We start from the raw sequence: 24,685 nt of genomic DNA on the forward strand, positions 1-24,685 counted from the left end.
CACTAGAATAATGTATTTTTAGGTAAAGTTCCCGCAAAGTCAACTTGAAAGGAGCCTGCATGGCCAATGCAATTTATGCATGTAATCAGGGAATACAAGAAGCCTTGTTTTGAACACAAATTGGTCTCACTGTAATTTCTCTTTAGTAGAAAAGGAGGGCTAGAGAGAGGGGAATTGTTACAGAGGAAAACTATAATACACCCGCTACTGGATTCCAGCCCTGGTTTTTGTTTTTCAGTGTGGATTGAATCATGAATTATTTCTTGGCTGTAATAACTCCCTAAAGATGAACCAGGTTATAACTTTCTTCACGATGCTTTTAGTCGGTACCCTAATGGAATAGATTCCTTTTTCTCTTCTGACACACACATTCTCTTTTGATTGTCAAATTATTAATGTGTTTATCTCTCCTCGTCTTACTTCTGAGGAAACCAGAATATGGTATTCTGAAAAACAGAGACAGGACACTCCCTCGTTTGGCGTCCCACTGGGCCCCATCTGTTTCTCACCGCAAACGCCCTGCTGCTACAATTCTATGGGCGCCCTTCCTCCGGGCCCAGGGACTGTCGCTGAAGAGGCAGGCACGTGAGATTGGAAGGGCCAGTTTTGGGGGATAGAATTCGTTCAGACCCTCCAAATCAAGGATGGGCACAGAGATGCCTAAACAGCCAGCAAAAAAAGGGACTGTGTCCTGGGTTATGATGTGGCCGTTTTCACCATCTCAACCATAAAGAATTCACTGCTTCCCATAGGATTCAAAGAATATGACTGAGAAGATACAAAGATCCCTCATGACAAAGCCTCCTGGGTATAGTACTCCCAGTTATGAGATTTATGCAGGCAGATATAGCTGCATAAATTTATATGTATACATATGTATATATTTGTGTGTTTGTGTATATACACACACACATATATGTTTATATATTTATAAATTTATATGCATAAATGTATATATATGCATATGTATATATATGCATATGTATATATATTTTTGTGTGTATATATATACATATATAAATGTATATGTGTATATATACACACACACAAATATACATATGTATATATATAAATTTATATACATAAACATATAATATTGTGTGTATGTATATATGTGTGTATGTATATATATAAATTTATATATATATTTATATATATACATACTAGATACTTATTGGAGAGGAAAGTGTTAAATTATGAGCTCAGTGTTTTCATATATATATTATATATATAAATTTATATGTATACATACACACATTTATAAAACTTGGTGGAATTGTAAGGGTTGATGAATGCCTGCACACCTCCATTCCCATCTGGCCTAGAATGTTTAAATTGGCTCTAAGTCTCTTGGCCACAGGAGTCCCACTGAGTGTCAGGATGGACCCACGGTAGGCAGACGTAACACCCCAGCAACACGATGGGACAAAATAAAACTTTGTGGTCACTGATGTTGCTTTTGTCAAATCTTGGTCAGAGGAGGAGAATATAAAGCAAAAAGAAAACTCTAAGTCCCCAACCAGCTAAAGGGAAGGGCCTTCCTCCTAAAGGAAGCCTGAAACACGAGTGGAGGCCATGACGAGAATTGTGGGCAGACATGCCGCAACCTTCCTCCCTTTGGAATTAAGGCACAGCCGACCAGCATTCACATTAAAGCAGAGAACTCAAGGCTGAGAAGACGGACCTGTGTAGCCATAAGATACAATGTGAGATAGCAGGCCCAACAGAAATCAGAGCATTTTACCCTTTATTATATCCCAGGTATCCCTGCCTGTTGATTCCAGGTCTTTAGACAATAACTGTCTTAACCAGTTGCCAGTTAGAAAACCTTTGAATCCACCTATGATCTGGAAGCCCCTCGCTTGGACTTGTCCCGCCTTTCCAGATTGAACCAATGTACATCTTACCTGTACTGATTGAGGTCTTATGTCTCTAAAACGTATAAAACCAAGCTGCACCCCGAACACCTTGGGCACATGTTCTCGGGATTTCCTGGGGCTGTCACAGGCCGTTGGTTATTCATAATTGACTCAGAATAAATCTCTTCAAGTATTTTAGAGTTTGACTCTTTTTCTCACTAACTGGTAGATCAGTACAATGGCTAAATACGAGGGGAACTCTAGGAAGCTTTTGAAAGGCTCAAGAGGAAGAGAGAAGTCTTCTTTGGAAAAAATGCAGTGAAGGAAAAGGGAGGGAGCAATTTGGTATTTTGCAAGACAAAAAAATCAAAAGGTTGAGGGACAAAAAAACCTCTCCTCTCACTGTGCCCCCACCAACCTGCTCTTTGCAAGACTGACCGACAAAGAAGCTCATAAACTGGCATCTTTTAAACCACTCTATCTTGTCGTTTTTATGCACAAAAATGCAGAGACATAGTCTTCATCTATACAAAAGTTCCGGAAGAAAAAACAGAATACTTACCTGGCAGGGAACATACCATGATCACGAAGGTGGTTTTCCCAGGGCAAGGCTTATCCATTGCACTCCGGTTGTGCTGAGCCCTGCAATTTCCCCAAATGTGGGAAACTTGACTGCATAATTTGTGGTTGTGCGTTCATGCTTTCCCCTGGTAAAATAAAAAATAGAAAAAGAAAAGAAAAAGCAGAAAAAAGTCCAAACAATTCAGCTGATATAAATTCCCTCCCATTAAAAAAAAGCAAAACCCCAGCTGCAGCTTATAAATCCTTTATCATTTTAAGATAAACTCAAAGGGCTTACAATTCTTCCTTATATTTTATGAAGTGTTTTGAGCCTACATTCATGAGAATATTGGTCTGTAGTTTTTTTGTTCTTAGAATGTCTTTGTCCAGTCTGTATATTAGATGATTAGATTAATGCTGTCCTGCTAAAATGAACTGGAATGTTCCTTACTCTTATTTTCTGAAAGAGTTTTGCAGGGTTGGAATTATTTATTTTTTATCTATCTTATAGATTTGCCAGTGAAGCAATTTGGAACTAGATACTTATTTGAGATAAAAGTGTTAAATTATGAGCTCAGTGTTTTCATATTGAGAACTATTCACGTTCTCATTGTGTCTTTCAAATAATTTGACCATTTCATCCAAACTGTCAAGCTCATTGGCATACAGTTTATTTCTATATTTCACCTTTGCTCAGGGTTCAGGTGCTCGGGTGGTGTCTCCTCTTTTGTTAGCAATACACTAGGTGATTTGCACTTCCTCTTTTTTCTTTTTTTCTCTTCTTCTTTTTTTGGGACCGACTCTTGCTCTGTCACCCAGGCTGGAGTGCAGTGGTGCAACCTCCCGGGCTCAAGCCACTCTCCTACCTCAGCCTCCCTCTCTTGAGTAGCTGGGACCACAGGCATGCACCACTATACCCAGACAATGTGTGTGTGTGTGTGTGTGTGTGTGTGTGTGTGTGTGTGTGTGTTTTATAGAGTTGGGATTTTGCTATGTCACCCAGGCTGGTCTCAAACTCCTGAGCTCAAGTACTTTTTGTTTTCTTAACCAGTCCAGCTACGCTTATTCCATTTTATGGATCTTAAATAAAACACCTTTGGTGTCACTGCTTTTCTCTACAGCTTGTCCATTTGCTGTTGTCTTTACTGCCAGTCTTACCTGTATTGCTTTCAACCTTCTCCTTATCTGGCATTTAACCTGCTGAGCCCCTTTGCCTCCTCTGCCCTGCGTTGAAGTCAGGAAGCCACCTCCAGACAAAAGTCAGGGGGTGAACGTAGGGCTTGCCCATCAGCTTCCATTTTCTTGGGACCACAGTCCTGCTTGGCCTGTTGTCTAAATCCACAAACCGTGTTTTAGCTTTCTAGTTTTTTATAATGGGAGGGTGATTCCAGCCCCTATTGCCCCTTTAGAACAAGAAGTGAAGTCATCATCCTCTTTCTGGAAGCTCCAATGCTGCCGTGCCACAGTGCTCCTGGTCCCCACTAATGTTATATGATCAAGTCCAACAGGCAAATGGTCCCCCAAGGCGTCGAGGTCAACATAAGCCATCACAAGTGCCTGTTTGACTGATGATGAGCCATAGCGTGGCATGGGTCACTGGTGTCACTGACCAGAAACTCATCACAACAGTCAAGGTCAAGGACATGACCAAACCAAGCCCAAATTACCACATTTCCCCTAGGACCTTTCTGGGACCAATTTCAGTACCAGCGGGGACACAGTCGGCAGGCAGAAGCTTCCTGTAATTTTGAAGGGATGCACTTAAAGTATTGTTCACTAGATACTGAAAAACAAAACACATACAAAGGGTATTAGAGGTAGGATATTAGATGTAAGGTATTAGACATAGGATATTAGATGTCAGGTACTAGATGTAGGGTATTAGACATAGGATATTAGATGTAGGGTATTAGACGTAGGATATTAGACATAGGGTATTCGACATCAGGTATTAGACTTAGGATATTAGATGTAGGGTATTAGATGTAGGGTATTAGACATAGGATATTAGACATAGGGTATTAGAAGTAGGGTATTAGAGGTAGGATATTAGACATCGGGTATTAGACGTAGGGTATTAGACATAGGATATTAGACATAGGGTATTAGATGTAGGATATTAGATGTAGGATATTAGAAGTAGGGTATTAGAGGTAGGATATTAGACATCAGGTATTAGACGTAGGGTATTAGATGTAGGGTATTAGATGAAAAGTATTAGATGTAGGGTACTAGACGTTGGGTATTAGATGTAGGGTATTAGACATCGGGTATTAGATGTAGGGTATTAGACGTCAGGTATTAGATGTAGGGTATTAGACATAGAGTACTACACGTAGGGTATTAGATGAAGAGTATTAGATGTAGGGTACTAGACGTTGGGTATTAGATGTAGGGTATTAGACATCGGGTATTAGATGTAGGGTATTAGACGTCAGGTATTAGACGTAGGGTATTAGACATAGGGTACTACACGTAGGGTATTAGATGAAGAGTATTAGATGTAGGGTATTAGATGTAGGATATTAGACATTGGGTATTAGACGTAGGGTATTAGATGTAGGCTATTAGAGGTAGTGTACTAGACATCGGGTATTAGACGTAGGGTATTAGACATAGGATATTAGACATAGGGTATTAGATGTAGGGTATTAGAGTAGGGTATTAGAGGTAGGATATTAGACATCAGGTATTAGACGTAGGGTATTAGATGTAGGGTACTGCACATAGGGTATTAGATGTAGGGTACTACATGTAGGGTATTAGATGAAGAGTATTAGATGTAGGGTACTAGACGTTGGGTATTAGATGTAGGGTATTAGACGTCAGGTATTAGACGTAGGGTATTAGACATAGGGTACTACACGTAGGGTATTAGATGAAGAGTATTAGATGTAGGGTATTAGACGTAGGGTATTAGATGTAGGCTATTAGAGGTAGCATACTAGACATCGGGCATTAGACGTAGGGTATTAGACATAGGGTACTACACGTAGGGTATTAGATGAAGGGTATTAGATGTAGGGTATTAGATGTAGGGTATTAGACGTAGGCTATTAGAGGTAGCATACTAGACATCGGGTATTAGATGTAGGGTACTACATGTAGGGTATTAGATGAAGGGTATTAGATGTAGGATAAAGTAAATTCCTCTTTCCAGTTTAGCCTGTTAACTTCCTTTAAAATTCTAGAGGGAGAAAAATTGTTGAGTACAGTGAGTTCTGCGTTCCTCTTCAAAGAACCAATGTGTCAGTATGTTCAGCTTCCTGTTCTTTGTTCTCCATTTTAAAGTTTAACTTCCTTGTTCTTTATGCCTCCCTGCCCCTCCTAGCCTCTAGCACCTGTTCTGTCCTCAGGCATCCTTAGTCACCTGTTCTGCAACCATCCTTCCTGCCAAGACTACTCACCCCGCCACTCCGGCTCATACCCTTGCTCTCTTTAAAATAGCCAATCAGAATTAGCTTAGACTGTGCTGTCCAACCCCAGTCAATAGGGAAAAGACACAGCAGTAGAGGCTACGTGCGTCAGGAGTGAGAACCCCTTCCCTTCCCTCGCCCACTGTGCTCTCGCCACTGCTCCATCTGTGAGATGAGCCCATCTATAGAAGTAAATTTGCCTTGCTGAGAAAATTTATGTTCAAGTGCTGTTTCTTTTGCGGCACCAAAAACTTGTTTCCAACATAGAGAAGAAACAACTGCAAAAGACCACCATCCAGGGAAGGGGGAACAAAGGAAGGAAGTTAAAACTTTGAAATTTAGGACCAGTGGGGACCAACAGAGTGTAACTCAGGCCCCTGAGGGACTCCCAGCCAGTTAGTGGCCAGGGTCTCTAACAGGAAACAATGGGCCTGGTTTTTCAAGTGCTGGGAAAACTGCAAAAGTCCACTGCTGCTGCCAGGTGGAGAAAGTTGCTGTGGGGCATGCATGGTGGCTCACAGCTATAATCCCAGCACTTTCCAAGGCCAAGGCAGGAGGGTCACTTGAGCTCAGGAACTGGTGACAAGCCTAGGCAATATATCAAGACACCATCTCTACAAAGTTAAACATTTAAAAATTAGCCAGGCAAGCTGCTGGTAGCCTGGCACTTGGTACATGCCTGAAGTCCCAGCTACTCAGGAAACTGAAAAAGGAATCCTTCCACTTGCAAGCTGGAGGCTGCAGTGAGCTGTGATCATACCACTGCACTTCAGCCTGGCCAACACAGAGTGACATTCTGTCAAAAAAGAGAGAGAGAGAGAAACTTGCTGGGGCAACACTGACGGAGTGAAAAGTGAAGCTCAGAAACGTAAGGGAAGATGGATAAATTGGAAGGAGTTAAAAAATAGAAGGGGTGGGGGAATTAAAAGGAGTGAGAAGATAGGAGGCATGGGGCAATTGGAAGGGTGGGACAATTAGAACAGGTGTGGCAATTGGAAGAGGGGGACAATTGGAGGAATGGGACAATTGGAAGGCTGGGACAATTGAAAGAAGAGTGGGAAAATTGGAAGGCGAGACAAAGGGTAGGACAGTCGGAAGGAGTGGGACCACTGGAAGCTGGGACAATTGAGACAGTGGGACAATTAAAATGGGGAAATTGGAAGGAGTGGGACAATGGAAGTGTGGGGCACTTGGAAGGAATGGAACAGTTGGCAGTGGTGGGACATTGGAAGTGTGAGGCATTTGGAAGGAGTGTGACACACGGAAGAGTGGGATGAGTAAAAGGGTGGGCAACTGGAGTGGGACAATTGGGAGGGTGGGACAATTGGAGGGGTGAGGCAGTTGGGAGGGGCAAGGCAGTTGGAAGAGGGGGGCATCCGGAAGAAGTGGGACTATTGGAAAGTTGGGGCATTTGGAAGGGAGGGATAACTGGAAGAGAGACAATTTTAAGGTGTCAGACAATGGGAAGGCATGGCACTTACGAAAGGGTGGGACGGACAACTGGAAGGTGTGGCACTATGGGACCTGTGGGACAACTGAAAGGAGTGTGGCAATTAGAAGGGTGAGATATTTGGAACCTCTGGGCAGTTGGGAGGACTGGGAGCACTTTCCCTCACCACTGGGCCATCCTCCGGCAACTGCAACTGGCAGGGCCTCCCAGAGCGGTGGCAGAGCCCAGGCACGGTTTGCAGAGCCCCGGGCGCCTGGCAGCTGGGATCCTGGTTTAGGAAAGGATTCAGAGCTGAGGGACGACTCAGGAAGCGGCACAGACACCAGCGCAGCACGGCATGGACGGCAGGCGCCAGCGTGGCACACACACCACACGACCTGCGCCCGGCCCCTGTGATTCAGTGATGAAGGAGGATGCTGGTGCCCGGGGGTGCCTGCTGTAGGGAAAGGTCAAAGCCCACACGTGGGAACCTTGCTCTCCAGACTCCTCCGGAGTAGATGTGAGGCAGCAAATCCGGGCTGTTCCTGGCTCTTCGGTACCTCGGAGACTTTTCTCAAGACAAACATGAGGAAAGACTTGCTAGGACCTGGACTCTGGGAGGAACAGAGGACAAAAATGACCTTGTTTTCTTTCTCTTTGCTCATCAATTGTAATGTCCCTTAAGGCAGGGTACTGGAAGGAAAGGTGCCGTCTGAAATGGGATTTTTTCCTTCTGAGACATGCGGAAATCACTGAATTCATGACGTCTAACGGAGCCTGACGCTGCCGGATGCGTTGGAGTCTCCTCTGCCAGGCACCGCGGGCAGCTTCCTGACACCAGCCATCTTCTGTGTGCCTGTGAACGAGGCCAGAGGGACGGCCTCACGCACACTCCCGCTCCTCCCCACAGCACCCGGCGCTCCCACGGTCCCACGCTGCCTCTGCTCTGCAAAGAGACGAACATATTTTTCCTGCGAGGACAAGCCCCGCTGGTAGCTGGCCCTCGGCCGACCACCCTGAGGCACAGACAGAGAGAAGTGGTCCCTAAACTGCCCTACAGGGGCTGGCGCTTCGAGCCGGGAGTGCCGATGAGGTCACAGCTTGGCTGCGCTCCACCCAGAGACCTCGTGGTTTCCTCTGCCTGTCAGGCCTGCCTGGAAACCCGCAGGGAGGGTTGGGGTTTCTCTTGCTGTCCACACCCGGGCAAGAGCTGAGCGGAAGGGAAGGTGTCCTTCCTGACCGGCTCCATTCCAGGCGGACACCACGTGACTCGGAGGAGTCGGTGGACACTGAACCAGAGCCCCCAAGAGGCTCTGAGGACAGGAGCCCTGGGCGGTGGCCAGGGCAGAGCCAAGGCCCAGGATCAGAGCAGGCAGGATCGGCCGCTCATCTGCCCCCAACGGTGAGTAGGGCAGGTGGCTGGATCAGGGTGGGTCTCTGGGGCTGGCCCAGGCGCTGGGCATTTTCTGGGCTCCTCTGCTGGCCAGATGGGGCAGGGGTGGGGCGGGGTGGGGGCCGTAGTGGGTGCTCTCAACCGGGAGCTGTCCAGGTTGCATCCACCGCCCTCTGACTGGCCGTGCCACCTGGTCTGCAGCCAGCCCTGGGCTGACGCTGGAAGAGGACGCGCGCTTGGGTGACGGCTCCCCCATCCGGTAGCTCTGTCTCCCATCTGCCCTGCTTCCCCCATGCTGTAGTGTGTTCCATGCAGGTGCAGACTCTCCAGGGGGTCACGGGGACAGCCGGAGACAGGCCTGCTCCTCCCTGCCACACCGGGCACTGATTCTGGACAGCCTCATGGCTCCTCAGTACTGACCGTCCAGGCAGGACACAGAGCCGCTCCTGGACCACCCAGGGACAGGGAACGCCTGGTCTTCCTCCTGTTATCTCCCATGGCCCTTCCTGCCCCTCCCCTCCTCCTTCTCCCTCTCCTCCCCTCCTGCTCACCGAGGATGCAACCAACTCCTCTGCTCCCCGAAGTCCTGTAACCCAACTGTGGGGACCCTTCCTACGGAGCTCTGCCTCCCTCCTGAGCCCCACAGGGAGACCTCCTCCGAGGTCACGGCAGAGAGAGGGCAGCGGCGGGGTCTGGCCGAGCTCCAAGGCTCTACCCCCACATCCCCCGTTCTCTTCCCTGTTTCCTTCCCCGTCCCCTGTCTCTTCATGCCTCTCCCTTCCCTGCCATGCCCTCTCCCTGGGGCCCACCCAAGAGGCCCGTGTCCTCTTCAGCCATGCAGGGGGTGATACAGGAGAGGGACCACAGGCTGGAGAAATCCCACCTGCTGCTTTGGGGCCAGAGCTTGCTGGGGTCTCAAGCTTTTGTGAGGTCTTAGGTCCACAGACTTAAGACCTCCCAAAACTCATCTCCTCCCTCCTGGCCTGAGGGTTGGGAGCCCCCAGGCTGTCCTGAGTGGAAGAGCAGCCATCCATCTCCCCACCCCTCCCCACCTGTCAAGGCAGTGATGCCCCATCAGCCCCACTCTAGGCGTCCTCCTGATGATGCTGGCCCAGGTGGGGCTTCACCCATCACCTCACCTCCCACCCAACACCTGCCTTCCCGGGGCCTTGGGTGCTAGGACGGGCACAGGGCCAGGAGGAAGAGCCCTTTATCTCCAACCAGGCTTGACCTCACCTGCAGGAGATCCCGGCTGGACTACAGGCAGGACTCAGCTTCCTGAGGTGCCGTGACTGGGGCCTCCTTTTCACTGAGCACCCCACCCTCTGTGCCCACCCCTGAGGCGGGGACAACCTCAGGCTATCATTTCATCCCAGTCAAACGAAAGATCACAGAGCTGAGGTGTAAGCAGAGGGAGATGACCGGCACCTCACTGGGCGGCTAGCACCTCTGTGCTCAGAGATAGCCCCGCCCTGGGTCACCTCTTCCAGCATCCCAGCACCACAGCATCCCCCTGCGTGGCCTCGGGGTCTCCTGTCCCTGGAGGGAGAGAGCAGGGTCTGAGCACAACCTTGAGGTGGGAAGAAGCTGCTAAGACCAGCCATGGGGGTTTCTGCTTGTAACCCCACCCTCCTCATCCCAGCTCCCAGCCCTCCCATGACACAGGAGGACCAGCCACCAACAAGCTGGGAAAGACACCTGGTGTTGGCTCCTGACCTCAGTCAGCCAAGCTGCTAAGACCAGCCATGGGGGTTTCTGCTTGTAACCCCACCCTCCTCATCCCAGCTCCCAGCCCTCCCATGACACAGGAGGACCAGCCACCAACAAGCTGGGAAAGACACCTGGTGTTGGCTCCTGACCTCAGTCAGCCTCTGTGGGGAGGCAAGGCCCCATCCTGTCTCCCCCAACCCCAAGAGGAGAAGCCGGGGTCACCAAACACTCAGGGACACATGAAGGGCCAGGTAACCACAGGGGCAGCGTGAACTACAGGTAACCACAGGGGGCAGTGTGAACCACAGGTAACCACAGGGGGCAGTGTGAACCACAGGTAACCACAGGGGGCAGCGTGTGAACCACAGGTGACCACAGGGGGCAGCGTGTGAACCACAGGTAACCACAGAGGGCAGCGTGAACTACAGGTAACCACAGAGGGCAGCGTGAGGCCACAGGTAACCACAGGGGCAGCGCGTGAACTACAGGTGACCTCAGGGGGCAGCATGGGGCCACAGGTAACCACAGGGGGCAGTGTGAACCACAAGTAACTACAGGGGGCAGCGTGTGAACCACAGGGGGCAGCATGAACTACAGGTAACCACAGGGGGCAGCGTGGGGCCACAGGTAACCACAGGGGCAGTGTGAACCACAGGTAATCACAGGGGCAGCGTGTGAACCACAGGTAACCACAGGGGGCAGTGTGAACCACAGGTAACCACAGGGGCAGTGTGAACCACAGGTAACCACAGGGAGCAGCGTGTGAACCACAGGTGACCACAGGGGGCAGCATGTGAACCACAGGTGACCACAGGGGGCAGTGTGAACCACAGGTAACCACAGGGAGCAGTGTGTGAACCACAGGTGACCACAGGGGGCAGCATGTGAACCACAGGTGACCACAGGGGGCAGTGTGAACCACAGGTAACCACAGGGGGCAGTGTGTGAACCACAGGTAACCACAGGGGGCAGTGTGAACCACAGGTAACCACAGGGGGCAGTGTGAACCACAGGTAACCACAGGGGCAGTGTGTGAACCACAGGTAACCACAGGGGGCAGTGTGTGAACCACAGGTAACCACAGGGGGCAGTGTGAACCACAGGTAACTAGAGGGGGCAGCGTGTGAACCACAGGTAACCACAGGGGCAGTGTGTGAACCACAGGTAACCACAGGGGGCAGCGTGAACCACAGGTAACCTCAGGGGGCAGCGTGTGAACCACAGGTAACCACAGGGACAGTGTGGGGCCAGGTCTCTGCAGGTGTGTCTCTGGCTCTGAGCACCAGGGAGTCCTATCATGTCTATTACTTGCTGTATCTCTGGCAGAGCTGTGACGAAGACTCCTAGGTCCCGTGGGATTTGTGCTGGCTCCCAGGGCTCAGCACCCCTCTCGAAGGACCTGCTCCCATGAGCCAGCTGCCTTGGGAGGGGATGGAGGGAGGCTGGAGACACCATGGAAGCTCAGGGCCCCTCCCAGCCCCATCACCAGACAGGTCCCTTTTCTCCCCATGGGGAAAGGGCAGGTGATGTTGAGCAGGATGCAGCCCCTCCATGTACCCCCTATCCCGCAGAGGCTGAGTCCTGCCATAGACCCGCTACCCCGCAGAGGCTGAGTCCTGCCGTAGGACAGCAGGGACATGGCCAGGGGAGAGACAGATTTCCTGGGTCCCGATGTGGCTGCATGGTGTACTAAGCTGGAGGGCTGGGGACTGGGAGCCCGCTGGCAAAGCCCCTCATGTTAGGTCAAGGAGAGGCTGAAAGAGTTGAAAGCTGCTTTAAGATGAAGACAGAAAGTCCACCCAGCCACTGCAAGCGGTCCCTCTGTGGTCACACCGCTCATTAGACATGGGCGGTGCAGCCTACTCTGCCTTTGACTTTAAGATAAGGCTGTTCTGAGCATTAAGGCACCTCTAGCAACAGGGAGCCCCAGGGATCTCGGCCCTTCTTCCCACATCTCCTGGTCCCTGTCCCCACCCCGGCCTGCAGGGACCAGCTCCACAGAAGGCCCTTGAGGCCAGGTCACCATAGGAAGGGGAGGAAGGAGGGAACATCCCCCCAAGTGTCTCAGGGAAGAGCAGCTGAGGTCAGGTGGCTGAGGGTGGAAATGGGAGAGGAGCCTCCTCCTGGGGGGTCTGACCATTCCCCTGGCCACCCACCCACACCTTAGCTATCTCCTCTCCCCCGATGCGGGGAGGGGCAGGGGGCACGGCTTCCTGAGCCCCAGACTCAACTGTTGTGGTTGCAGGGGCATCAGGAGAGAGCCGAACACATGCCCGCAGCACCCCCTGCCCCCCACCCCACGATGGACCCCAGAGAAGCCGGGCAGCATGGGGGGGCCGCCGACGGCACCCAGGAGGATGTGGCCTTCAACCTCGTCATCCTGTGCCTCACCGAGGGGCTCGGCCTGGGTGGGCTGCTGGGGAACGGGGCGGTCCTCTGGCTCCTCAGCTCCAATGTCTACAGAAACCCCTTTGCCGTCTACCTCCTGGACGTGGCCTGCGCGGACCTCATCTTCCTCGGCTGCCACATGGTGGCCGTGGTCCCCGACTTGCTGCCAGGCTGGCTGGACTTCCCGGGCTTCGTGCAGACCAGCCTGGCCACGCTGCGCTTCTTCTGCTACATCGTGGGCCTGAGCCTCCTGGGGGCCGTCAGCGTGGAGCAGTGCCTGGCCGCCCTCTTCCCGGCCTGGCACTCGTGCCGCCGTCCACGCCACCTGACCACCTGCGTGTGCGCCCTCACCTGGGCCCTCTGCCTGCTCTTGCACCTGCTGCTCAGCGGCGCCTGCACCCAGTTCTTCGGGGAGCCCAGCCACCACCTGTGCCGGACGCTGTGGCTGGCGGCCGCGGTGCTGCTGGCCGCGCTGTGCTGTACCATGTGCGGGGCCAGCCTGCTGCTGCTGCTGCGCCTGGAGCGTGGCCCCCAGCGGCCCCCGCCCCGGGGCTTCCCCGCGCTCGTCCTCCTCACCGTCCTCCTCTTCCTCTTCTGCGGCCTGCCCTTCGGCATCTACTGGCTGTCCCGGAACCTGCTCTGGCACATCCCTCACTACTTCTATCACTTCAGCTTCCTCACGGCCACCATGCACTGCGCCGCCAAGCCCGTCGTCTACTTTTGGCTGGGCAGTGCCCAGGGCCGCAGGCTGCCTCTCCGGCTGGTCCTCCAGCGGGCGCTGGGAGACGAGGCTGAGCTGGGGCCTGTCAGGGAGACCTCCCGCCGGGGCCTGGTGGACATAGCAGCCTGATCCTTGGGGGCCCCGACCCCAGCTCAGCCTCTGGGAGCCAGGAGGAGTCACCCTCCTGCCTCCGGGAAGACAGTGGGGTCAGAGGCTAGGGCCAACCGGACCTGGGGGAGGTCTTGGTGGGTGACCGGGTCATGTGCTGCTGAAGCTGTGACCCTGGCTCCGGGGCACGAGGCTCCCCTGGGAGGCAGCTGGAAAGGCGAGGTCTCTACATGCCCAGGCAGCTGGGCCGGGTCTCTGGGGAGAAGGCCCAGGAATGTGCGTTTTTGGGAAATCTCCCAGACAGTTCATTCACAGGCACCCATTCCCTGCTCAGCTGCAGTGAGGAGACTCCGGAAAGGAAGCCAGGCCGGGCACCAGGTGAGGGGCAGGTGCAGACCCTCCCACAGTCACCTCCCCTCCCGCCCCTGCTTCCTCACGCTGCAGGTGCACCCACGGAGAACATGACCACCCCTCAGCTCACCATGTCCCCTTTGTGGCAGCTAAATTGACCCTAAAATTGAAGACTGCCCAAAACTTGACTGCCGGCCCCGATGAACCGTGTCCAGAGTGGCCTGAAGCCTTTTTGTCCTGGGCCCATTATGTTGTCATGGGTTTTAAGCAGGAAAATGCAGTGATGCCACAAAGCCACTCATTCTGTCAGCATAGGGTGTATGTGGATCCAAAGCTCTACCCCCAACCCCAGCACACGTGCTGTGAGGAAAAGCAGGGCTGAGGCTGGCTTCTGCAAGGCTGTGGGGCCGTCCTTGGTCATCGGCCCCTTGCTCAAGGCACGCGACTCAGACCTGAACGATACAACCCTCACCTGGAGTTTCGGAAAAGCCGGCCCCATGGGTGTCCCCAGATATTGCACCCCGGGTGGGCGGAGAGGCTCCTTACAGCCCCACCCAGCAGCCTGCAGCCCTGTCTCCCCATGGGACCCAGGCCTTCAGCAACCAGAAAGCTTCCCGCCCGCCCTGTGTGAGGCAGCCCACCCTCCGTCCCAGGCCGGTCGGCTCCAGAGGATCCCTCTAAGGAAGGAACCCGGGCTTCATCCTCAGCAGGCTTCTGAGCTTCTCCTGAGTGCCGAGCCTGTCTGCCACCCCGGAGCACCTGCCAGGGGGTGCTAGGAGTAGGGGCTTTGGAGCCCACAGCCTGGGCTGAGCCCTGCTGGCCACCCCACTGAGTCACTAAGGCCCAGTCTCTGAACGCCCCCCGCCTCTGCTTGCTCATCTGTGAAATATGAGATCCAGTGCTGTGAAGCCTGCCAGCCTCTCGTGAGCCCAAGAGAAACGGGTGTCGATTCTGCTGCCACCAACGCCCCACAAGTCTGCAATGCCAGTCTGAGCTGCAGACTGAGGCATCCGAGAGGTTAGACTTCTGACTCTGGCCTCCACGCCCGATGACGAAGGGACATTCCCTCCCGGCCATGACTGAGCCTGTCCCTGCTGAGTCTGGGTGAGGGTCGCATTCCCCTGGTCCGGCTCCACCACCCTCCTCACCCCCTGGGGCCTGCACTGGGCCCTCCCCAGCTGACACAGTGAGTTCACCCCCAGCTCCCACATGTCCCTGGCAGGCCTGGAGACTGGGAGCCCCAGGGGCAGGGCCCACCTCTCCTACAGCCCCTCCAGCCCAGGATCTGGGCAGGGCCCTCTCTCCCTGCCTCCAGGACAGGATTAGCAACCTCAATAATTCCTCAGCTGGCGAAAGGAGAACAGAAAGGGAAGTGGCCTCTCCACAAATTCCACTTTCAGCCCCAGGACAAGGAAGAGCCAGGAGGAAAAGCTCAGATGAATCTCACAGACGTGACCTTGCCGTGGGCGTGATCCCGGGAATCCTTGTAATAATGTAGGAAGTCGCTCCCACTCTCCAGATGAGACCACCGAGGCCCAGAGGGGCTATGTGGCCGCTCAGGACCACATGAAAGTGGCAGAGCCAGAAGGTGACTCCCAGCCCACCCTCCCACCCCACACCCTCCGCCACACGGACCAGGGCGGGCTCAGGGTTCCTCAGCCCCACACTGGCTCCCCAAACCCTGGCCCCATCCCCACCCAGACCCCTTTGCCGCATAAGGGTCCAGAGAGACTGGGGACCGTTCGAATGCTCCCTCCCTCCCAGAGAGGCTGCCTTAGCATCCAGGGGATCGGGGCAGCTCTAGATACCTGCGTATTAGCCCTTCCCAAGGAGTCCGGGAAATGTGGCTTCATCCGAGGTCTCCAGGGAAATTGGGCCCAGCCTGTTCCCACTCCAGCAGCAGGCATGGCCGCAGGGGTATGGCCTGATGGCCCAGGATGCTGGCGGGGTGTCCCCTTGGCCCCAGATCTGCCAGCTTAGCCTCCAGTTCTGTGGTCCCTGAGACCTCAGGACATTAGGACTGTGTGGGCAGGGCTCCAAACTGGAGGCCGCGCTTCCGTCCAGGCTCCCACCTGCCTCTGCCCAGCCTGCTCCTCCTCTTCTGCCCCCAGAGCTACAAGGCTCCACCAGGGACCCCTGGCTGACCTCAACCCCTAGACCCCACCCTCTAGGACCCTGGGGCCGCCCCACTCAAAGGATGCCTCCACCCGGGTGACAGGCAAAGCTCCTCCGCCAGGGCCCAGCCCACCCTGCCCACTTGCACCCCCAGGTCCCTGCACGGCTGCTGCAGCCAGCAGAGTTTCCAGGAACAGGCGGCTCCCGCTGGGGGCAGCCAACATTCCAGGGAACCTCTGTAACCCGCTCCCTCCTCAGGGGCCAGGGAGGCTGCGTGTGAGGCCTGCGTGTGTGACGACAGGGACAGAGACAGGCCCGCGGCAGCATCCCCGTCCCCTCCCCAGCACCGGGTGCGAGTCTAAATCAGCGTGCGCTGCGTGGCGTCCTCACGGGGCGAGGCCCGCTCACTTTTCGGCTGGTTCAGCAGCTCACACGCTGGAAAAATGAAAGCGAACATACCTAAACCATGACGTCGGCTTCTGTTTTGTTTTTCTCGTGAAATTGCACAATTCTTCCGCAGCCCTGAAATTTTCCTCTGAAGCACACCCCACCCGCCCGCCCTGACAGTGCCCGCATGATGCCCAGCTGGCCATGGGGCTTCCTGTCCGTTCACCCCCAGCTTCCCCGCCACCCACATGTGTGGTCACTGATGCGTGTCAGACCTGCTGATTTCGTGAAGGGGTATTTTTCTCTTCAGCTACCAGATCTCACTAGCAGCAGAGCCAGTGCGTTCCAAGTTGTGACTCTGCCTTGGGCGCTGGCCACGCGTGTAATATGCATGGGGTCAAGTGAACTTCTCAAGCACTGAGGCTTCGAGATACTGAGAGCACCTGGCAGGAGCCACCGCCGCAAACGGCCGAGCCCAGAGCTGGCTGCCACTGAGGGGTTCTGCTTTCTAAGCTGGGTGTCCCCTGATGGGAGCCCCTAGCTCCCAGCCACACAAGACTCCGACCTGGGAACAAGGAGGGAGGGAGGCAGGAAGAGGGCAGCCTCAGATCCGGTGCACCAGCCCCCAGCAGCCCCCGGTACTCCCTGTTCCACCTGCGTGGAACAGGGAGTTTTTTTCTCTGCGTGGAACAGAGTTGTTTTCTCTGTTTTGAAGCTTCAGCATCTAGGCCCTTGCAGACACAGGAGGGGTGGCCCCTCCCAGGGTCAGTCAGTTCCCAGAGAGTGACAACGCCTTCATGAGCTCACCTTGCAAATGCACCCCCACCCCCACCCCTCCTCTCTCTGGCTCCCACACTCCTGGCCACTGTCCCTGCCCTCATGGCCCCAGAGCCAAGTTCCAGACCACCAGGGACAGGCTGTAGGACCCAGAGCTCTGAAAGTATTCCCGCTGCAAACCCTCCACCCAGTGGCACTGCCTGCTCGCCTGCTCCTTCCCACAGAAACCGTGGTGAAGCTCCGAGAAGTTCCCCTCTTCCTCCCTCTGCCTTCTGACCCACCCGGTACTGCCCACGTGGTACCGGGGTCAGCTCCCCCTCCTCCTGGAAGCTATGAGTTAGCAACCATCTCTTCCATGCCAGGGTCTCCTCACCTGCTGGCCTCGCCTGGCTGAATAATAACGCCCGTATACAACACTCTCCACATCGAGCTCCTCTGCAGACCAGCAGGGGCGGGGGTCTGTCTTCCACATGCAGCTGGGCTGGGCTGGAGACTCTGCTGGACCCCCGGTCCCCACTCTCCATCTGCTCTGGTGGACCTGGGCAGCCTTGGGCTGAGTCAGGCCAATTTTGTTCTGAAGGTCAGATGGGATGGTGGCATGAAAACCATGTAAACTGAGGCAGGTTCCCGGCGGCCAGAACCTCCCGCATCCCGCGCTGTTCCTGCTTCCTCAGGGGCCCCCAAGAGCCCCCACAGAGACCATCACTGAGTCCCCACAACATGCTCGATGGGATCAAATCATTCCCGCACTTTCAGGCTAGGACACTGGCCAGGGCACAGAGCTGCTGCAGGTTGAGCAGTGAGGTCACCATGTCACGGAGTGGAGCCTAGACACGGGCGGGACAGCCCAGCTGGCAGCTCTAACCATCACACGTGCTCAGGAAGGCTGTGTCCAAACAAACTGCTCTTGGGTGTCCGCACCACCCGGACAAGCGAGTTAAGTGTCCGGCACCTCAGTTTCCCCAGCTGCAGGCAGGGATGAGGAGGTCGGCATCTCAGACAGCGCTGTGGGGCACGTGAGAGGCCCAGTGGGGTGGCACGCACGCACTCAGAGCGCTCACTCAATGGCACCAGCACGGCCGCCTGCCCTGCGGTCATTGCTTGTAGCTGCCGGAACAGATGACCACACATCAGGGGGCGGCAGGGCTGTGCTCCCCAAAGGCTCCAGGGGCAGGTGCTTCCTCGTCTCTTCCAGCTCCTGGTGGCTCTGGGTCCTCCGTGACCTGTGGCTGTGTGACCCGTGCTTGCCTCCAACCTCACGTGGCCTCCCCCTGCTCTCCAGTGTCCCTCCTCTCCCTTCCCATATAAGGACACTTGTCATTGGATTTGGGGCCCATACAAATTCTCCGGGATGAGCTCGTCTCAAAGTCCACCCATCTGCAAAGGTCCTTTTCCCAGTCAGGTGCCAGCAACTGGGACTGGACACGTGGGCCACACCATGGATGGGGCGGGCTCTCGCTCAGTCCTCCTCCAGCACTGGGAACATCTGCTCCCCTCCCCCACCGAGGCTCCCTCCATGCACTGCACCTGCACCAGGCCCCTCCCAGAGAGAATAAGACGGACTGAAGCCCGGCCTCGGGGGGCCGACACCCATGCTCCACAGGGGACACCTGGTCAGGTGAGAAAGCCAACACACTGCCTAGGCGGTGGGCAGACGTGAGAAGGGGCTGCAGGAGGGCTCAGGGATGACGGAGAAACCATGATTGGCGGCTGCCTGGGCCTGGCCGGGGCTGGCCAAGCTGCATGGATGTCCCTCCAAAGAGCTTCACGCTTCACTTCAAGCTGCCTCAAACAACCGCCCGTGCCCAGCACTGTTTGAAGTGCCCCGTAGAAAGCGACCCCAGAAACTAAGGCACCCCACCCCTCAACGGCCCTTAGACAGGGGAAGCCCTCAGGGGCCAGGGTTGCAGCCGCTGCCTGAGACCTGGGTTACAAGACAGCCCTGCCCCGCTCCCGGGCCCTGCCTGGCTGGAGAGTCCGCAAGGAGCCAGAATTTTTCAGCTCTCACGTTGTGGTTGCGTTGCTGACACTGAGCCCCCCATCCCACCCGATGGTGAGGTGGCCAGGAGGGACCCGACTGAGTTAATAGAGTGCTCGACGTTTCTCTCAAACTGGAGGCGGGTAAGGAAGCCTTGGAGAGGCCAGGTGACACAGCAGGCTTGGGCAGTGACCCTGAGGCAGAGGTGGAGCTGCGCGGGGAGAGGGCCAGCATCTGGGGTGGAGCTAGCAGGAGGCGCCCCTAGGCCATAAGGGGCCTTTCAAAGCCAAGTGCAATGTTGGAAAGAGATGTTCGGTGCCACGAACAAAAGTCAGCACTGAGACAAAGGCCCTTTCAGCAACGCAAGGTATACTTCCTGGACTGTGGCACCCTCACTAGTTCATTGTACAGTGAACAAAGGAAAACACACAAATTTATCCCTTACACATCTGGGGTTGTCCTTACCGCTGTGTCTGATCTCCGTTGGCTGCAGCCAGACCTCACAATCTAAACTAAAACCCAATTGGCTACAACTTAAAACTTTTCTAAACAGGTAAAAACAGTGCAGAGCTGGGACATGCCCGTGAGCACGTCTAGCGCAGATACCTTGGTGAAAGTACGAGGACACAGAATGTGCCTGTAAGCACGGCGTGTCTAACAGCTACACAGGACAGGGCTTCACAAAGTTATTAGCACTTGTATTCTGTAACAAGAAAGGGAACTTTGAAAAGGAACTTTTCTACTTCCCATGTGAAAGTGCTGGCGGCAGGGTGGCCTCCGCCTAGAGCTCCACGGACCTCGGATTTGTGCTTCCGAAGTGATTTCCGAAGCCAAGTCCGTTTGAGAAACTTGAGGAGAAACATCATCTTTATGACCTAATTTGTGACTTGAGCTAACACACTCTGCACCCCAGTCAGGAGCTGTGGAATGCAGTCCATGAAAGGAAAAAGTCTCTCTGGTCTGGGGCAGATGGGTGGACAGTAAGTGGGGTCCCTTTAGGAAGTTGCGGGGCCACCTCTCAGACCACCCACAGAAGCCCTGGTCGGCTGACCCATCATGGGAGCCAGTCCCAAGCCTGGGCACCCAGGCACCAAGCTGTCCATAAGCGGTCAGTCCAGTGAAAGGGGGAAACTGAGGCACAGAGAGGTTAGGTCATTCTCTTAAGGCCACACAGCCAGGCCCCTGCCCACAGTTCTAGGCCCCCTGTGCCCGCGGCAAACCAAAGGTTGGCAGGAGCAGCCCAATATCAGTGGGGCAGCTGGAAGGTGCTCCGGCCTCCCTAGGCACAGAGGGTCCCCATTCTGCTCCCTCCCCCCTGGTACCAGGTGAGGTGGGGGGCAGGGGGAGGGTGCGTGCCTGGTACCCTCAGTTTCCCCTGCCAGCCGGGCTAAGGAGGAAGGGAAAGGCTGCCCACACGGACATCTCTGTTTTAGCTTATTCCTGAAATTTCTGTGAACGGTGCCACACCCTGCCGCTTCCAGGGAACTGGTCAGGTGCCCTCCATCCAGCCAGCTGGGCCCCAGAGGACATAAAAGGATTTAGGAATCAGGAGGAGCCTCCAGGCAGTGAGTGCTGGTCTGAGCAGAGAAGGGCCTGAGAGAGCGGGGCAGTCTCGCCACAGGTGAGAAGGCTCTGCCGCCCCCGCAACCCCAGGTGATGCACTGGCGACCTCCGCCGCCCCCTGCAGTGGCCTCTGCTCCCGCCCTGGCTCCCAGGGGGATGGGGCTGGCTGGGACATCTGGATTTCCTTTGGGAGGGGAAGGCAGGGCGGGTTGAGGGTGGGAACATGGACTGAGTTGAAACGTGTGGACCCGGAGCTCTCAGAGCTCAAGGGCATTGCTGGAGCTGCTGGGCAAGTGACCTGCTCTGATAACAATGAAGACGGCCCTCCTGCCGCCCTGCCACTCCTCTCTGTAACTCTCTCCAGAAACAGAGCCCACCTCATCCCAGCACTGGCCTCACCCCCACCCCTCAGACTCCGAGGGAGCACAGCCAGGAGAATCTGGTTAGCTCCTCGGGGAAACTGAGGCTCACAGAAGGGTGGAAACATCTGGTCACGACGGTCACCACCACAATCCAGGGTCCGGCTGAGGTCTCCCACTCCCCGTGGCTGGGCCCGGAGGACAGGCCACCATCACCGTGTGCCCAGTCACGACAAGCCACAGGAGCTGAGGCCCGAGCCGCAAACCCTTCCCACTCGACCGGGGACAAGGACAAAGAAGGTGCCGGTGGGGGGGGGGCTCGGGCGTGAGGCGGGACTGGGGGGAAGTGGAGGAGCTGCAGAGGGTGCAGGCCTCTGAGAAGGAGCAAAGCCTTGAAGTAGGGCAGGACCTGGGTCAGCAAACAGGTGGGAACACAGCCCAGGCAAAGGTGCAGCGAGGGGCTCAGCCGCGCTCTCACTGTCTGTCTCTTCTCTGTCTCTCTGTGTCTCTCTATCTCTGTCTCTCTGTGTCTCTCTTCCTGTCTCTGTCTGTCTCTGTCCCTGTCTCTCCATGTCTCTGTCTACATCTCTCTGTCTGTCTCTCTCTCTCTCAGTCTCCTTTCTCTCTCCCGTATCTGTCACCCCTGACTCCCTCACTGCAGAGCCTGGGTCCTGATGCGTCTCCTGGAACTAAGAACAGGACCCGTGTGGGTCCTGCGGGAGGGCCGCCTGGAAGGGAGGGACTGCTCTGAGACCCTCAGCTGTGGCCGCTCCGCTGAAGCTTCTGGCAGCCACTCTCTCTCCGCCCCAAGAACATCCTCAGTGACGCTCGGCCTTGCTCCTTGCAAGTGGCCGCTTGTACCCACCCCTCCCCTTGTGTCTGCGGCTCCCGGAGAGGCCCCAGGGCCCTGCCACTGCCACCAAAGCCCCTCCCTTGGTTCGAGGCTTCAACGCAGCCTCCCCGTGCACCGCTGGCAGGGTGAGCCCGGGATTCAGCCTCTACGCAGGCCGGGAGAGAGCAGGGAAGGCTGGGGCTCCCTCCAACTCCTCACACCCCCACACCCCATCTTTCCTCCTCAGGCCACCTGAAGCCTCTGCCTTTGGGCACTTACTTCCCTGGACACCTCCGGAGACCCTCTGGGGAGGGGACTTCAACAGGAGGCCGGTCTAGGCCCACTGGTGGGAGCCCCTTGAGGGTCCACTGTGGAGAAGCTCCCACCTCTGTGGGAGGATGAGGGCCCCACCAGTGGGTTCCCCACGCATGTCCCTCTGCCTGCAGAGCCTTGTCTGGCACACGGTGGAGGGTGCAGCATCGCCCTCACCACATCCACGGCGGGACGTGGACATCTTTTGAGCACCTTAGTGCACCCTCCAGGAGCCCGGGGCCTGCCCGAAGGCATGGGGGGGCATTAGGCACACCTGACCTGAGATGCAGAGGGCTGAGCCCCGGCTGAGGTCCCACTGTGGGGAAGGGTGGTCCAGGGGCTGCACCAGGTGGGCACCTGCAGGGCCACAGATGCCGCTCCCTGCACCCCCAGCAGGTGCACAAAAGACGCCTGAGGACCACGTCTGTCTCCGCCTCGCAGGTCCCTCAGGAGCGCCCTCTGAGCCGGCCAGGATGTTCGGGCTGTTCAGCGTCTGGAGAACCCTGGACAGCGTGCTCTTCTACCTGACGCTGATCGTGGCTCTCGGGGGCGTGGTCGGTAACGGGCTGGTGCTCTGGAACCTCGGCCTCCACATCAAGAAGGGACCCTTCTCCGTCTACCTGCTGCACCTGGCCGCCTCGGATTTCCTGTTCCTATCCTGCCACATGGGCTTCTCCGTGGCCCAGGCTGCCCTGGGCATCCAGGACACACTCTACTTCGTGCTCACCTTCCTGTGGTTCGCAGCGGGGCTCTGGCTGCTGGTGGCCCTCAGCGTGGAGCACTGCCTCTCTGACCTCTTCCCTGCCTGCTACCAGGGCTGCCGGCCCAGACACGCCTCAGCTATCCTCTGCGCCCTGGCGTGGGCCCTGAGCCTGCCGGCTGTGCTGCTGCCCGCCAGCGCCTGTGGCCTGCTGCGCACCAGCGTGCGCCCCCTGGTCTGCCTGCGCTACCACGTGGCCAGCATCACCTGGCTCCTGCTGCTGGCTTGCGTGGCCTGTGTGGCCGGCGTGGTCCTCTTTGTCTGGGTGGCCTGCTGCTCCACGCGCCCTCGGCCCAGGTTCTACGGCATAGTCCTGGGCATGCTGCTCCTGCTGTTCTTCTGCGGCCTGCCCTTGGTCCTCTACTGGAGCCTGAGGCCCCTGCTGAGCTTCCTGCTGCCCATCTTCTCCCCGCTGGCCATGCTGCTGGCCTGCGTCAACAGCAGCTCCAAGCCCCTCATCTACCTGGCATCGGGCCGGAAGCCCGGGAGGCGGGACCCGCTGCGGGTGGTGTTGCGGAGGGCCCTGGAGGAGGGCACTGGGCTGGGCACTGGGACAGTACTGCCCATGGGCCTCTTATAGGTGGGCTTGCCTGGCCCACAAGGCCTGCCAGGAGACGCCCACCCTCGCCCACCCTGTACCCAGACGCTTCCAGGGCCGGAAGGAGCCCCGCCCACCACCAAGCTCTTACCCGAGCACCTTGGTCCTGACCACCCACCAGCCAGGCCTGCTGAAGGTGAGGGAAGCAGGAAACCGGAGCTGGAGGGAGGTTGGTCCAGGTGGGGGAAAGGAGAAGCCTCCTGAACAGGGGTGAGGACAGGCACCACACCCCACAGGCCCCGCCTAGGTCCCCTCACCCAGCCCCTCCCCACCCTGCTGCACCGGAGTCACACAAGAGAAAACTGAAGTAAAACAGAGGCAGCCCCCAGCCCGCCCACGATGGGGGGCTGCTGGATCGGAACCCGGGCCTCCAGGCTCCTGCCACCCTCCACGCTGCCTGCTGGCTGAGGCGCTGATTCTCCCACTGCAGAGTGTGTGGGGGGAAATGCTCCTTGCTCCCCGCCCCCCTCGGCCATCATTGTCCTGCCCACCCTACATGGGCTACAGCCAGGGCTCTGTCCCTGTCTCTGAGGTCCAGGACTTGCAGGTGCCCGATGTCACCAGCACAGGCCACCAGGTGGTGCTGCTTCTGCACAGAACAGACCCAGCCCCGTGGGCCACCGGGCCAGGTGCCTCCATCGTCCCCTCCCGTCCCCTCCTCTCCCCTCCCACACCTGTCCCCACTGGGCCTCTCCTGCATCCCCAGGGCCATCCGCTCGCTGTCTGCCGGGTACTCGCATCTCCCACCTCTGTTCTCACTCTCCCTCCTCAGCCTTGGGTCATCTGGAGCTTTTGCCCCCAGGGTTTGCTTTGGAAAGAGGGGGAGTGAGAAAGGGACTGAGGGAGGGAGGGGCGAAGCCAAACTTTCAAAGCACAAATCATTTGATGTGTTTTCTGTCCATTAAATAAAATACTTTCTGGTCATTGTTAAAATATTCAAGCTCTACAGAAAATACTAAAAAGATAAATCGCCAAAATTTTTTCCATCCAGATGGGGACATTTTTGGTGAAAAGCACCCCAGTCATGTGTTTTTTTTTAAAATAAAGACCTGCAGAAATTTTGTTTTT

The 24,685-nt window shown here is 55.9% G+C and overlaps 2 protein-coding genes and 1 pseudogene across 13 annotated transcripts; all 3 read left to right on the top strand.

Moving 5' to 3' along the window:
* Positions 1–2,413: 2,413 nt before the first annotated feature.
* On the top strand, positions 2,414–2,563 carry LOC135272150 (U1 spliceosomal RNA; annotated as a pseudogene).
* Positions 2,564–8,078: 5,515 nt separating this feature from the next.
* Positions 8,079–16,518, top strand: MRGPRE (MAS related GPR family member E). Of its 12 annotated transcripts, none has more exons than XM_064370242.1 (4): positions 8,079–8,667; positions 8,974–10,619; positions 10,694–15,524; positions 16,310–16,518. In XM_064370242.1, the coding sequence occupies exon 3, from the start codon at positions 12,638–12,640 to the stop codon at positions 13,604–13,606; it is 969 nt and encodes a 322-aa protein (XP_064226312.1). In that variant the 5' UTR covers positions 8,079–8,667; positions 8,974–10,619; positions 10,694–12,637; the 3' UTR covers positions 13,607–15,524; positions 16,310–16,518. The 12 variants fall into 12 exon arrangements, with proteins under 12 accessions (XP_064226312.1, XP_064226313.1, XP_012311566.2 ...); XM_064370243.1 differs by having other exon boundaries at positions 10,706–15,524; XM_064370239.1 differs by having other exon boundaries at positions 8,080–8,667; positions 8,974–15,040; positions 15,337–15,524.
* A 6,214-nt stretch (positions 16,519–22,732) lies between these two features.
* Positions 22,733–23,599, top strand: MRGPRG (MAS related GPR family member G). Its single transcript, XM_012456049.2, has one exon. The coding sequence runs from the start codon at positions 22,733–22,735 to the stop codon at positions 23,597–23,599; it is 867 nt and encodes a 288-aa protein (XP_012311472.1).
* The last annotated feature ends 1,086 nt before the right edge of the window (positions 23,600–24,685 follow it).

This window comes from Aotus nancymaae, unplaced genomic scaffold, assembly GCF_030222135.1.
Source record: "Aotus nancymaae isolate 86718 unplaced genomic scaffold, 86718_ANA_hifiasm-v0.15.2.pri h1tg000106l, whole genome shotgun sequence".
NCBI lineage: Eukaryota > Metazoa > Chordata > Mammalia > Primates > Aotidae > Aotus > Aotus nancymaae.

What these genes read in the sequence shown, in the direction of transcription:
- MRGPRG (XM_012456049.2), top strand. Translation starts at nt 22,733, where the DNA reads ATGTTCGGGCTGTTCAGCGTCTGGAGAACCCTGGACAGCGTGCTCTTC.
- MRGPRE (XM_064370242.1), top strand. Translation starts at nt 12,638, where the DNA reads ATGCCCGCAGCACCCCCTGCCCCCCACCCCACGATGGACCCCAGAGAA.